The 14,977-nt window shown below is 39.5% G+C and overlaps 1 protein-coding gene across 1 annotated transcript; it reads right to left on the reverse strand.

The window, feature by feature from the left end:
• On the reverse strand, positions 1 to 4,683 carry spi1b (Spi-1 proto-oncogene b). The gene is made up of 5 exons (XM_030376917.1): positions 4,318 to 4,683; positions 4,020 to 4,113; positions 2,652 to 2,848; positions 1,757 to 1,910; positions 1 to 1,187 (listed from the first exon to the last, which is right to left on the reverse strand). The coding sequence occupies exons 1-5, from the start codon at positions 4,357 to 4,359 to the stop codon at positions 874 to 876; spliced, it is 801 nt and encodes a 266-aa protein (XP_030232777.1). The 5' UTR covers positions 4,360 to 4,683; the 3' UTR covers positions 1 to 873.
• Between the last annotated feature and the right edge of the window lie 10,294 nt (positions 4,684 to 14,977).

Raw genomic sequence — 14,977 nt, forward strand, 5'->3', positions numbered from 1 at the left:
TTATTAAAAAGGAAGAACATCTCAGAATTTTTATTACAAGATTATTACAGATATCATCATTTACAAAAATATAATTACACATACATTACATTGCAAAACCGCAGAAACTATCTAAAGGTTGTTTCTCAATAATGGAAGTGGACAACATTTATTTATATCGCTTGACATATGCTCTGCTTTGTAAGAGCTTACGTCTGCTGTATTGTAGGACAATTATTAAAATAAAGCAATTCTCAAGCAATGTGTTAACCATTCTCCAGTTACAATACCCTGAGGAAAAAGTTCTTACAGTGTATAGTCTGACAATCGCATAGCCTCAATGCTAATACAGGCAGGTTCACATCACATTGTGTGAACTGTGTTAATAGTCTAAAACAGTAAATAAAAAAGTGAATATTCAATTTGTTTGATCATACCGCTGTATGTATTTCAATAGTCCATAATGCTTGAGACATCATAACAGAGAACTATGTACCTTTGGGACTGCAGAAAAAGACACATTCAACTTAACCAAAATGCTTAAACTTGTTGAAAATAAACACAGCGTGATCTCTGAGGACATCTAGTGGTTCTCTCTATTGCGATTATGGAACATTCTGACTGGTCAAGTTCCAGAAAAATAAGCCATATTTGGAAGTGCGAAGCTAAGTGCAACTTGCAGCTTTAACATGACTCAACAGTGGTGTGCCCGATTATTCATTTGAAAAATATTCACGGCGAGATCTTTGTGTCATTTGGCTTGAGTCAGTAGACTATTGTATCAAGTCACTAATAGTTTACAATATTAAAACATAAAAAAAATAATGCTATGCACAAAAGGCCCTGGATTGCTCTTTATGTGTTGTTTGGTTCACTGTTATAACCCCCTCTCTCTTACATATACGTCTTTCTCTCTAAATGGGATTTTCCAAGAATCTCACCACTGAACTGGTAAGTCAACTTCTTCTTTATTTTCTTCACTTCGCCGGTTTTGCCATAGTTGCGTAAGGCGCGAGCCATCTTCTGATATGTCATTTTTTTTCGGTTTCCCTTCTGAATCCCCCAGCGGTGAGCGAGGGCCTCCTTGTGTTTGGAAGAGAACTGAAAGGTCCCCTTGTCTCTGTCCACCCACCAGATACTGTCCTTCATGTCTCCGTTCCGCAGGAGATCCAACAGGAACTGGTACAGGCGGATCTTCTTTTTGTTGCCTGTTGGCGACAATTCACAGCACTATATTAATGTTGTGTTTTTCATACTCACTGTCTCGTATTTCATACAACCACAGAGTGCTTTCAGGTTTCGTTCCAAATTTTTTAAATCACAAATGGAGAGACTTGGGCTAATCTCAGTCTGTGTTTGAAGACCTACCGAGCTGTGATACAGATACGATTGTCGGGATTTACCCAGCTTTCTCAGTATATCATAGTCCATTATTATCCAATTGTAAATATTCAACACTCAAATCCACCAAACAATCCCATTAGAACAGGAAAATACAAACAAACCACATTATTGCCATGCGTGGTTGAACAACCTTGAGGGTGTCTCCTCCAGTCCAAAAAGTACCAAAAAAAATCCCAACACCCACCCACGCACAAAGACAGACACCCACCCATCCAACCCCCCCCAACACACACACACACACACACACACACACACACACACACACACACACACACACACACACACACACACACACACACACACACACACACACACACACACACACACACACCTAAACACCCCCACACACACGTGACACCATCCAGATCTTTACCCAGTTCTCCATGCGTGGAAGGTGGCAGGCGGCCCCTCAGACTCTCCTCATCGGACACCTCCAGCGGGGGGCTCCGGCCGCCGCGATCCTCCTCGTCAGAGCTGCGGTGAGCCGGCGAGGCGTGCTGGAACATGGGCCGCGGGAAGAATGTGACCTGGGTAAACGGAAGCACACGTTTAGATACACACTCCCAGTCCAACGGTAGGCTCCGCGCTTCGATCCCTGGAAGCGACCAGTTGGCGGTGCCTTGAGGTTCCTGGGCTCCTATAGCAGTGGCCATGCTCATATATAGATATAACCCAACGGTTATATCTTGGATCACACTTTTAAGTGTCCACTCTGAAAAACATATGCATATCTTGAGGCACCAGTGTGTTTGTGAACTGTGACGCGTTGAATTCTAACAAAACAAGTACATGGTATATTTCTGTCGTATACGTTTATTTTTGCATTGGCACAAACACATAGACTCACACACAAACACAGGCACACGCATACACACACACACACACACACACACACACACACACACACACACACACACACACACACACACACACACACACACACACACACACACACACACACACACACACACACACACACGTGCGCGCACACACAGATATAAACACATACAAACATCTGGATGTGTGTGCATGTGATTTTGATTGTGTGTGTGCGTGTGTGTGTGTGTGTGTGTGTGTCTGCATGGGTGTGCATTTGTGTGTGTGTGTGTGTGTGTGTCTGCATGGGTGTGCATTTGTGTGTGTGTGTGTGTGTGTCTGCATGGGTGTGCATTTGTGTGTGTGTGTGTGTGACTTTGTGACTGTGTTCAGTGCTGAAGCCTGAGTGATGGTCAATGATGGCGGAGACGGTGATAAAGTGAAGGACTCACTGGCTGCTGCAGGACGTGGTGGTGTGTGGGCACGCCGGGATCCAGGAGGTCCACCATGTCGTAACGCAGGGTGTCGGGCCGGATCAGGGTCGGCGCGTGCAGAGGCTGGACGCTCTGCAACTCGGTGAACTGGTTTTCTGGTAGGTTCTCAAACTCTCCGTGGACATGCACGTGGTGAGGGTGGTAGTCCCAGTGTTCTGGAGGACAAACAGCATCAGGTTAACTGCTTTAGATTGGTTGAGAGCACCTCACCAGGTAAAAGAACAATGCTAAGCAGTCATGTTGTGCTAATAAATGATACACGTATTGAATGTGGTTATTAATAAGCAGCATGGGTGATGTGTGTGTGTGTGTGTGTGTGTGTGTGTGTGTGTGTGTGTGTGTGTGTGTGTGTGTGTGTGTGTGTGTGTGTGTGTGTGTGTGTGTGTGTGTGTGTGTGTGTGTGTGTGCGTGCGTGCGTGTGTGTGTGTGTGTGCATGCGTGTGTGTGGGGGTGGGTGTGTGTGTGTGTGGGTGAGACTGTGTGTTTCCATTGGTCTGTGACAGCGCTGCAGAAAATATTCAAATTATCAACAGAAATTCTATTTGTAGAAGATCCTTTCCACTTCAACCATGAAAGGATTGAAATAGAATTCAACTGTTATTTTATGTCACCCTTTGAACCAAGTGCAACCGGTGCCCCGGGCAATTATCCTTTCTATTTGCATTCACATCATATGTACATTAAGAATGATATTAAACAGAAATAATTGGAGCGTAGATAGTGCAGTTTGCAGTTGTAATTATTGCATTGTGAAGCACTTCTGCAGCAAATCTGATTTACCAGTACATACCCATATTTGTACTAAATATGGAATAAGCTAAAATAATGAATAATAAACCTTTCGATCTAGAATACAGCATGTATGCTGGATGTCTGAATGTATGAATTGATGAATGTAACCCATGTATACAATAAAGTATATATATAAATATACTCATACATAAAACAATATATGAATTTAATGTATTTTTCAGGGCCTGATTGATTTAATAATATATGAAAAGCAGTGGATTGAAAGAGAAAGTGCAGAACCTCTGTGTTGTTAACATAATAATAGATATAGCAGCTATTCTATGTCTCTGGCAGCTGCCAGCGAGCCGGCATCTGTTTCCTGTCTACCATACAGCCATACAGACTCCAGCTGCACGTATTTCATTATTTTTCTAAACTTGTATGCATGTTTGTACGTTTATGTTGTCCACATAATCCAACACAATTCATTGTTGTAAATATATATAACACATTCTTCATTGCTATTGAATCGAATATTTTTGACAAGGCAAATGTGGTTTGATAATGTACACCCATAAGAAAGTTTGGCCTCACCTGATTGGATATCTCCATCAAGGATATATGGATTATATGGATATTCTGCGATTTGTTGTCTATAGATCTCAGGATCATACATTTCTTCTGGAGGCTAGAAGACAAAAGACAAATGTCTTACAATCTGAAAATGGAATGCATTGGGACTACACCTTGGACATATTTTCACGCTGAATCTATCCTCCATTTTATTCAGGCTGTAGTCAGATGGATTTGGATATTTCCAAAAATGTACTAATATACCAAGTAACAAATAGCTATGTGAGAACCAATATGAATTAAAAATGTTAATACTCACAGGGGGGATGAGGTAGCTCTCCATTCTGTATGGATGCAACATGGAGACGTCCAACTCACTCACAGTTTTTTCTCTTATAATCTTTCAAAACTTTTGTGGCAGCATTGCACAACGTTTCAAAATTTCCTTTCCCCGACAGAAACCCCCAAATGTCTCTTTCTCGTTCAATCCTCAAGTATACACAAAAGTTTATGGTAGTGCGCCTGTATCTGAAATAACTAAAACCCTGCGAGCGTTTTGAGACTCAAAAAGAGAAAAGGAAACCTTGACTTTTGTCGGTGTGAGCACCGAGTGTGTCTGCTGAAGTGTGTCTGCTGAGTGTGTCTGCTGAAGGTTTCTGAGCATTGGTGATTTGTCATTAGGACTCACGTAAACTTCTCTTTTTATCAGCTCTTGTGGTGTCCCTTTGTGAGCAGCCAATCAGAAAATGGCATTCGTTGACTCTCAGTCGGTGTAAGTTCCTTTAGAAGATTAGACCAGCTTGGGGCACCCTGATGCTTCAGGTAAAGTATTGGCATCCTGAGTGCTTTTGACATTTAAATGTGGATAGAACTTACAGCACAACTTACTTGAAACCCCTGTCACCCCAGTTATCTAACAAAGGCAAGGCAAGGCAAGGCAACTTTATTTATATAGCACTTTTCATACACAAGGCAGACTCAAAGTGCTTCACATATAAACATTGTCATACAATAAAATAAAATAATAGATAAGTAAAGACACATAATCAGATCAAAGAAAAAAGTTTGTGGAGTGTTGACCCCGATTACTATCTAATTACTGTATTAAAAAATATGACAAAAACATTTGTATACATTTTTTATTTGATTCATTTATTTTCAGAATGACAATGGTTAATCTGTAACAATATTAAGATATAGCAAGAAACTGATACATACAATACATACAATACACAGACACTGATCCAGATATATCAGGCAGGCAGGCGGGCACACACACACACACACACACACACACACACACACACACACACACACACACACACACACACACACACACACACACACACACACACACACACACACACACACTCATTCACACACAAATAGCTAAAAGAAGATTAGATGTAAGTTGCTATTTTGTAACACAGCAGATGGAGGTTATGATTAACAGATGATAACAACAAGGAAACACTGTCTCGTCTGCTACAGACTGATAGCAACTATTAAAACCCAGGTCTTTAAGGATTTCCTTCATTAAGACAATCCTTGTTAATAAGCCTTCAAACTAGTTTCACAACAACCATTGATTGTTAATATCTTTATACTGCACAAAGCAATTTGCAGTTGAATCTTTGCCATAAATGGAAAGATCATACATCCTAGGACTTCATAAAGCTAGGTCTTGATGAATGAGACACTCATCAACACAACACAGTACAATACACTTCACTACACTATAGCACAGCACAGCACAGTACAGCAAAACACAACACAATACATCATACTACAGTATAGTACAGTACAGTCCAACACAATACACTACACTACATTTCACTAAAACACAGTACTGTGCACCTTGAATGCACATCTCCGGAGAGGTCGGATAATATGTACTGAAGAAGACAAATTTTCTAACATATTACATAACATGATGTTACATTTTCAAGAACAATAAACATATAACTGTTAGTAGTTGCCATGCAAAAAAATCTGAACCGTTATTAATAAACATTCTTAGCATCATTGTGAGCAAAGCGGCCATTGGTGGACATTGGTCTTAGGGCCTAGCTATTAATTTGAGAGTTCTACTGAAACCCTGACCGTATAGCAGCATCAAGCATACACAATATGCTCTCAGTCAATTTCTTTTGGAAGAATATAACCTTTAACCTCTCTCCTTGAATGTCAGACATGACAAAACAAGACCTGTATTTTTCAGAACGCTAAAAAGTTCCCTCCTACAGTTTACTAATTAAATTGTATTTAATCTATTGCTAAATATTATTTTCATGATGATTTGCTCAACTGGTGTCTAACCATCGTCATGGACACTATTTAAAAGGCTAAAACCACACACGCTGCAGCCTACCCTGTCTGGTGTTATCACAGCTGCCTGAGCTAAACTGATGACGCTTTGTATTTGGGGTTTATATTAATACACGGAATGTGTTACAGAAAACCTACAACTATTTCTAACACAACTATTTTCAGTTTAACCAAACTTCGGTTGGCTTTAAAGGCATCAGGGTTTGCATTAAAAATCCGTCCATCTATGCACATGTTAACTGATCACAGTTCTGTGTAAACAATTTGTTTATTACGACTAGCCATGGACAAAGTAAGGAACCTCATATAACCTCATAATCATATTTATGCAGTTTCCTATATTTTTATATGGAAATGCTACCATTTGAATATGCAAACAAAGTTACAAAAATAATGTGTTCTATGAATTACTGTATTTTAAGTACGTTTTAATTCATTGCTCACGTATTTAATATTACATCAGAACATCAGACCATCAGATCCAACTGTGTGCACAAAGTGTGGTCGTCAAAAATCCTAAGAATTGCACATGCCTGTATTTGCGCACGAGACGGTAGAGTATAAAAAAAAAAGAGGAACTGGGAAATTGTCCCTTAGATTCAGTTCCTTGCAGATTGCCTTGACATGTATTCATTGTTGTGCATTTTAAATTCATGTGATCTTTCAGAGCTTTTACCTTTTTATATATTGATTATGTGAAAGTCACAAATGCAACACTATAAGGAGCTTTTTCTGTAAATAAATCAATATTTTCAACAGAAATTAAAGCATTTGACCAGACTTGGTTCATCGTATCAACATGAACGAGTCCTGTTGAAGTGGGCTTGACCAGGAGTGCTTTTTTCTATTGTTATGACAACATTATGATCCACTTCAAACCCAATTGAAAAATAGCTGCACAGAAGTCAAATTTCATTCAACATTCCTGTATGGTGGCAAGGCACCTTACAAAATATATATTTCATGGTTGAAAAACACCATGTTATATTTAACACAAGACAAATGTTATTAATTAATATATTGCTATATATTTTACAGTTGATGCATGATGTGTGCACATTGCTTTGCCTTATACTACACCACAGGGTGTGACTCAGTAATTCACAGTTTCTATTCTAAACGCAGTCACTCACAAGATACACATCTCTGACGGCCAAACAGCCCAATACACAAGCCATTGCATTGACACCTCAAACTTCACAGTCCTTAAGCAGAACCCCTCTCAATGAGGTGTTACTGTCCTTTTCCTTCTCTCACAAACTCATTAAAGATTGAAAAAATAATTACAATTCCAGGCACCGACATGGCAGCCTTAGACTTATAGACTCATACTTTATACACAATTATAGACAGATATAGACCTAATTTGTTTTTTGAGTCTCCCGTTTTTGCTGACATATAACCCTGCTGACTGCTACAGTCTGTATTTTCTTGGTTGTCAGTACTCAGTATGTCACAAGACGATGGCGACCAAGTCTCTCAGAGGGGGATGACACGCATGACCACGGCCTGTGGAAAACAGGAAAAGAGTACGTCGCAACAGGAAGTGTTGCGCTCCTCTTCTGAACACAGTTTGACCAGAATGACTGCAGGTTGATGTCCACATGTACAGTATCAAACAGTTTCGTAATCCCATTTGCAAACACCAGTTGCCTTACTTACTCACTTGAGTAATACAATGTTTAAAAAGTATTTTATCTTTATAAAGAAGAAAAAAACAGAAAATGTATCTCTAGTTTCTCTGTTCTTGGTTCCGAAAAGGTACAGAGAATAGATGCTGTTAATTGCCTTGAAATGGTAAATCATTGGTAGAATCAGTTTTTCAACATTTTGAACTCCAAAGTGTGCATTTAAGAATCTTGAAATAAATATCATGTAAAACACACCTCATCTAAACAAGCCGGAACAAAGAAAATATACATTTATACTGTTTGTATATTGATTTTATTACTTGTCAAAGCTAAATTCCTTAACTTAAACAATAAAATGAAGTTGACATTGATAAAATATCGAATGAGCAGGGTCAACTTGCACACTCACCAATCAACGCAGATGGAATAAGTCGTTTTCGTTCTTCAGTAGGAATCCAATAGCCCATTATGTGCTCTAAGACACAGGAGAGGATAAGTGAACTTTGCGTATTGTCTTTGCGTATATCACTAAATTAACAGGGGAACTAAAAACTTCCTTAATTCCACCTATTTAGGTTGGCAATGTCAGGGTTTGTTATTTTCCTTCTTCTTGTTCTTCTTCTTGTTCTTCTTCTTTTCTGGTTCTTCAATTCTGTCTTAAACGTGATCCAATAACAACAGATGATTGGTATTTTCTTGGTCTCTTCTTTGTTCATATTAGTCCATCGACTAATATGAACTTATATGGACTGTTCTTTTAGTCCATCGAGTCCAACTGTTTTAATAGTGGAACAATCTTTTGCAAATGAGATCCAATTTTTATATTGTGCTGGATAATTAAATTGTGTACATTATCAAGATGATCAATAAAGAGAAGAGCCACAGGTGTATCTAATAACCTCAAGGTAACCTTGCATAATAATACAAATAATAATTATTCAAAAACTGCTTTTCTGGTGTTACATTCAACACATGCTGTTTTGTAGATGCAGATATTTGTAAAAGTATTATTAGTCTAAATACCAACCCTTCAAAGGTTTACAAGTGTGCAGATAAACAGACCTCAAAGCGACATGAATTCATCTTAGATTGTTTTTTTTTAATCTCCATGACAAAATCCAACATTTGTTTTTTGTTATGGAAACATTCAGGGGAAAAAGAGGCCTGTGTGTGTCCTTTGTCACCAAAGGTTTTAGTGGCAAGCGTCTCTTTCACAATGACTGAGTGTCCGCTCAACAGGCGTGTAACAGGGGACCTCCAGCCTTCTCACTTCTTCCTCCCGATTCCTCATTTTCTCCTGCAGAGCATTGTCCTTCATAAGTTTCAGACTAGGATGTGGTATTAATAGACTAGAGTGAATCACAAGACAATTGGACATACAATTCTCCCTCATTATCTGTCTGTGTCTCTGTCTTTGTGTCTGTCTCTTGTTCTCTTTATCACACAACACATCATGCATAAAGCACAAAGATGTTTACTTGAATGTTTAGGAAATTGACTACATGCATTTTCTTCTACTGGTGTATTTCAATGTCAGTCTTATCATTTAATTCATTTTCAATATTTAATTTGAAATGTACATGTGCATGCGAACACAAACAGCATAACCACAAACAAGCTCAGACACCAGCCCACTCACACACCCATACACTAGAACAAGCTCACAAACACACACACACACACACACACACACACACACACACACACACACACACACACACACACACACACACACACACACACACACACACACACACACACACACACACACACGCACACTCACCCACACGTATCCCACTAACACACAAGTTCCTCTTTCTTTAAATTGCTCAAGTCACGTAGATGACTAAGAGTGCAAAGAAAAACATATATATATATTTAATTTATTTCCACATCTTACTCACCATGATTTGCAACTAAGGCTAGTTATTTTGTTAGCAACAAATTTGGTAAAGTAAAGAAAAAACTGTTTTTTGTTACTGTGTGTCTGATAAATGCTGTCCAATCTTGAGATTTGGCAAATATCATGTAAGGTTAATTTTGGTTAGCTAATGATAACTTTATCCAATAATAGTTTACATATATATGATCATGAAACTCACACTTGTACCCCCTATCATTTATGTTTCTGAATTTCTTTCTTCCAAATTTCTTGATTTTATTTCCAATAAAAAGCCTATGCAGATAGAAGTTAAGTAAAAAAATGTAATCATGAGGATGGATCATTTTCTTGTTTACACCACCTGGTGGTCAGGCAATTCTCAAGATAAGCAGGACAAAACCTTCCAGCCGTATTTAAATTAAGTATTTATCAACGGTTTTATAAACTGCAGACCACTCCCTGGATATATTTCTGATTTTACTTACAGTGGGTAACAAACAGTTGGTTTCTCAAAGTCAGTAAATGATAGTAAAACATAATTAGGGTGATCTGGGCCATCTCCCCCCAGAAGCTATAACATAGTAAGACTTGGATACTGGATAGACTCTGGATACGAGATCATTGGAGAACAATTGGTTTGCATTAGAAGTCTAGGTAAACACATTATTGCTATTCTTATGGGCTGATTGGTCCCCTGCTGATTATGCATCGACCCAACATATCTTTCCTCCTCCGCTTATTAATATTGAATAAAATAAGATAATCTGGCAGCCCTGGCTTGAATGAAAAACCTGAAAGTATTTTTTTAAAGGCTGGGACAGGGTGGTTCTTTTTAAATAGGTTGACTCATTTGAGATGCCACAATTTTATTGCATGGTCCCTCGTCACCAGAATAACATTATCAATCATCAATGTCTAAATGACCAGTAATGTATATATCAAGTTTTTGCATTTTTGATGGTTTACTCGTCCCATCTTTCTATAAATGCTATGATATCAAATTTGTTTAGTTGGTTTGCAAGTCCTTAACTCATTGAAAGCCTATTGATCCATACTCTTGATAGCTGTTGGCGCTGCAAATGAATGCTTACTTGCACTGTGGTATTTGAATAAAGGTTGTTTTTGATAGCATGACGTATGTGGTTTATATCGCAACAGTTGAATCTAGGCCCATAACAAAAAGGGAGACCACAAATTAATGAGATAGATTATAGGAATTTATTATAAATCTAAATGATGATGATCCAAGGAGGTATGCAAATTGGTAACATCAATAATGTGTGCAATATATTGATGTGTGTTAAAATGGTGTAGAATGCTGTCAGATTTGTCCAGAAAGCAACAAACCAATATTGTTAGTGGAGCAAGCCGTATGGAGCCAGCCCTGCAGCAAGACAGAGTGAGTTATGAACTGGGTGAGGTGTTTCATTCAGTGATGGATATTTCATTCAAACTTTCAATTTTGGGAATTTTTTTTTTTCCAGGATGTCAGGGAACTCTGAATTCTTGCGAGACTTTTCTTATTGCAGGAAGAGAACACTGGAAAAGTGAGTGAGAGCTGGAAAGAGTTTGTTGGATTGGAATACAAAAAGCGTAGCTTAGTGTTATCTTAAAGATTTGGTGAAGGAGGATTGAGAATGTAATGAGAATAGGGACTTTTCCTGCAACATCATTTCAGAGCGAGACTTCTCCTTGAGCGAGAATTGGTTGGACACATAACAAACAGACACGATCTAGCGAATGGTAAAGAAAAAAGTTCAAGTTTTCTGTAGGGATCTGTAGCGCCCGCAAAGACAGAATCACATTTCTGCACACCTTTCAATTAAAACACACCTCCATTCATGGCTTCCTCCGTCATCCACCCACATTCATCTCATACTCCAATGGAAATAAACCGCCCACCGATCCCCGCACAGTTTGAATCCGTCCTCCAGGAAGGGCATTATGTGCAAGACACCGGTGAACGAGGGAAAAAGAGTTAGAAGGAGAGGGAGGAGGAGAGGATAATTGTGACAGCGGCGTTATTGTCCAGTCATTTTAAGCCAAAATAGGGGTCAGGGTTGAACAAATTGCAACAGAAGCAAACTCAGCTGATTTTGAGTTGATTACTTACATCAAGACTAACAAAAAAGTCTCTGATAATGCCACAAGACCCGTAGTGGTGGTTATCTCAGCCATGGTTGAGAAGGAATTGGGGTAAAGGAACTTTGGTTTAAATGCAAATTAGCACATACAGACACGATTGCCGGCGCATGACATACGTCACAACCAAACGTTAGCGATTGGTTATGGCAGATCCAGAGTGGCACTGGGCAGATCCAATCATTTTAAACTTCAACAGACACCCGCCTTCAAGTGAGTTAACGTTTGTCAATTGATTAGGTCCAGACTCTCTGTACAAAGAAATGAAATGAAGTGAAGTACGAGAGTCTGGTAGAACCAGGCTAGTTTGGCACAGGGAAGGAATGATTTTCACAGTGACATTACAAGTGGGCGTGTCCACCAGTGGCGGATGGTTGTTTATAAAGTGAGGGAGGAAGGACTGCGCGCTTGGTTGCCATTGGCCTGCTTGAACTGTGGCGTATGGTTGCATAAGCATGTGAGACTCAAGTTGTTTCAGGGTGTTTTGGTGAACTACAAAATAGCAGGGAGGGATATGTATGTGAATAAAATTGATACATATCCCACCAGTGGCAGCATTGTACTTTGAAGGCTGGTGGGCAGCATATCTTGGACTATAAGGGCAGAAGGAAAGGATGCAAAGCCAATTAGTAAAATCAGGCCTACTCTTGATTTATAAAACTAAATAAAATAATCTGGGCCTATAATTGGGCTTATTTTTGCCCTCAATGACTGGGGCAAAAATGGAATTTGGCTATGTTTATTTTCAGCTTAAATTGTTTTAAGAAAAATGAAGACACAAGACCAAAAGTGATGCCATTTAAAATGCATAATCATTCACTAACATCCTTTCCACACTATCAAACAGAACGGTCAGAGTAACAAACAATTAAAAGACCAAGAACATTATTTCACAACTATTTACATGGGCTGTAAGCCTAACATTATTTGAGGCAAATGTGGGTTAATGGATGTTACAGAATGTTGGTCATGGTGTTAAGCCAAATAAGATTGAGGGACTTGGATATCGGAACACGGCTGGTGCTGTGTTCCGATATCCATACTTCCATGAGTACACTTTGAAGTACACTATCCGCACTCACTAAGTGCGCTAATTTTCAGATGTCAGTGTTGTTCCAAATCGTGGTGCACTAACCGGAAATTACGATCACGACTGCCGCTGTCACACTAAATTTGTACCGGCTGCCAAATTTGTACCGGGCACGTCATTCATACCTAATCCATTCCAAACCTGCCTGCAACAGATGATCGCGTCGTCCGTTGCCGGGCAGGTTTCAAAAAACATTCACGCTCATGTTGCCAAAGACGAAATAACATAGTACAGTTAACGGATCGCTAGATAACACTTGTTTTTACTTTATATTTGTATTGTATTTCATTTTTTAATCAAATTTAGCTAGTAAACTGAGTGTTTAAAGCGGGTTTCAAAAAACATTCGCGCTCATGTTGCCAAAGACGAAATAACATAATACAGAAAACGGATCGCTAGATGACACTTGTTTTTACTTTATATTTGTATTGTATTTCATTGTTTAATCAAATTTTGCAAGTAAACTGAGTGTTTAAAGCAGGTCAAGGACGAAATAGCACAATACAGATAACGGATCGCTAGATAGAAGGTTCGCGAATGTTCGTGAACCTTTCACGTCATTCGACGCGATCACGGACGACGCGATCATCTGTTGCCGGGCAGGTTTGGAATGGATTACGTATTGATGACGCGCCCGGTACAAATTTGGCACCCGGTACAAATTTAGTGTGACACTGCCACTGCTCCTCCCCCGCAATAAACATCCCGCTTTGAACAGTGAACTCTTTACGCCTAGCTGCTATAAAAAGCTATGAAAGCTATAAATACAAATAAATTGACTATTAATGCAGGCTATGTGGAAAATGCGCCGACTTCGGCTCAGCCTGGCTCCGCCCTCTTCCACCACGTAGCTAAGATGGCTGCCGTTGAGTACGAAAAGTGTACGGCGATCCACACTTCACGATTTGACCGTTTTCAGTACCCTTATTTTCGCCCGATCTGAATCGGAACGCCCTACGTCAGGGCTATTCAACCTCCTTAACAAGTGGGCCGAAAAGGAAAACCACTGGGGTTCATAGGCCACACAGAGTAAAACTACGTGAATGAATCGCTGCAAATCAATCGTACTTAAAGTAGTGTTAACTTAATATATATAGTACTACTACATGGAATAAACTTGTCAGACGCATTCCTTCCTTCTTCACTTTTAATCGCATCATTATAAAAGATTTTGTTCTCACATATTTTGGACACGTATTTAGAATTCAACAATGTTGTTTGAATCATCACAAAACAGAACTACTGTACATATGAGACATTTTGAGCCAGTGAGTCAGTAAGAAAGGTTGCACTGCCTTGTTTGCCTAGTTTGGCTCATCCTGAGACTCTTATGCAGCTTCTCAAAGGTCATGGAGCAACGTGCCCTTGTTCTGATGGCATTCATATGAGAAAAGCTAGACTCACATGTATCGGTTGAGCCAAACATTGTCAGAATAAGTGATGCCAGTTCCTGATTGTGGGGTACTGATACTGGCTAGTATCACCGGCTACACACAGAAACCTGATTGCATGTTTCTCCTTTATTACATTTATTTTTTGCATGCAACCTCTTGCGGGCCAGAAAAAAATTAAGAGGGGCCGCATTTGGCCCACGGGCCGCTAGTTGAATAGGCCTGCCCTACGTACTCAAACTTAGGATAGTAAGTACGGCTAGTATGGATATTGGAACACGGCACTGGCCATAATAAACAGGATATTTTTTAAGTGATTTCAGAATAACGGTGTGTGTAGCTCCACGTTTTCGCCACCCTTCCAGACGGCTTGGTAACCCAACGGAGGAGTGTCGAAAAATAGGTAGGCTTGGCGTGTTTATTTCGGGACTTTGCCCAACTTTTGGCGGTGGAAACGCCAATATAAGCAAACCGATCCGCCCCAAACCGCACCGCTCGTTGGAAACGCCAATATA

Source organism: Gadus morhua, chromosome 14 (genome assembly GCF_902167405.1).
Source record: "Gadus morhua chromosome 14, gadMor3.0, whole genome shotgun sequence".
Taxonomy (NCBI): domain Eukaryota; kingdom Metazoa; phylum Chordata; class Actinopteri; order Gadiformes; family Gadidae; genus Gadus; species Gadus morhua.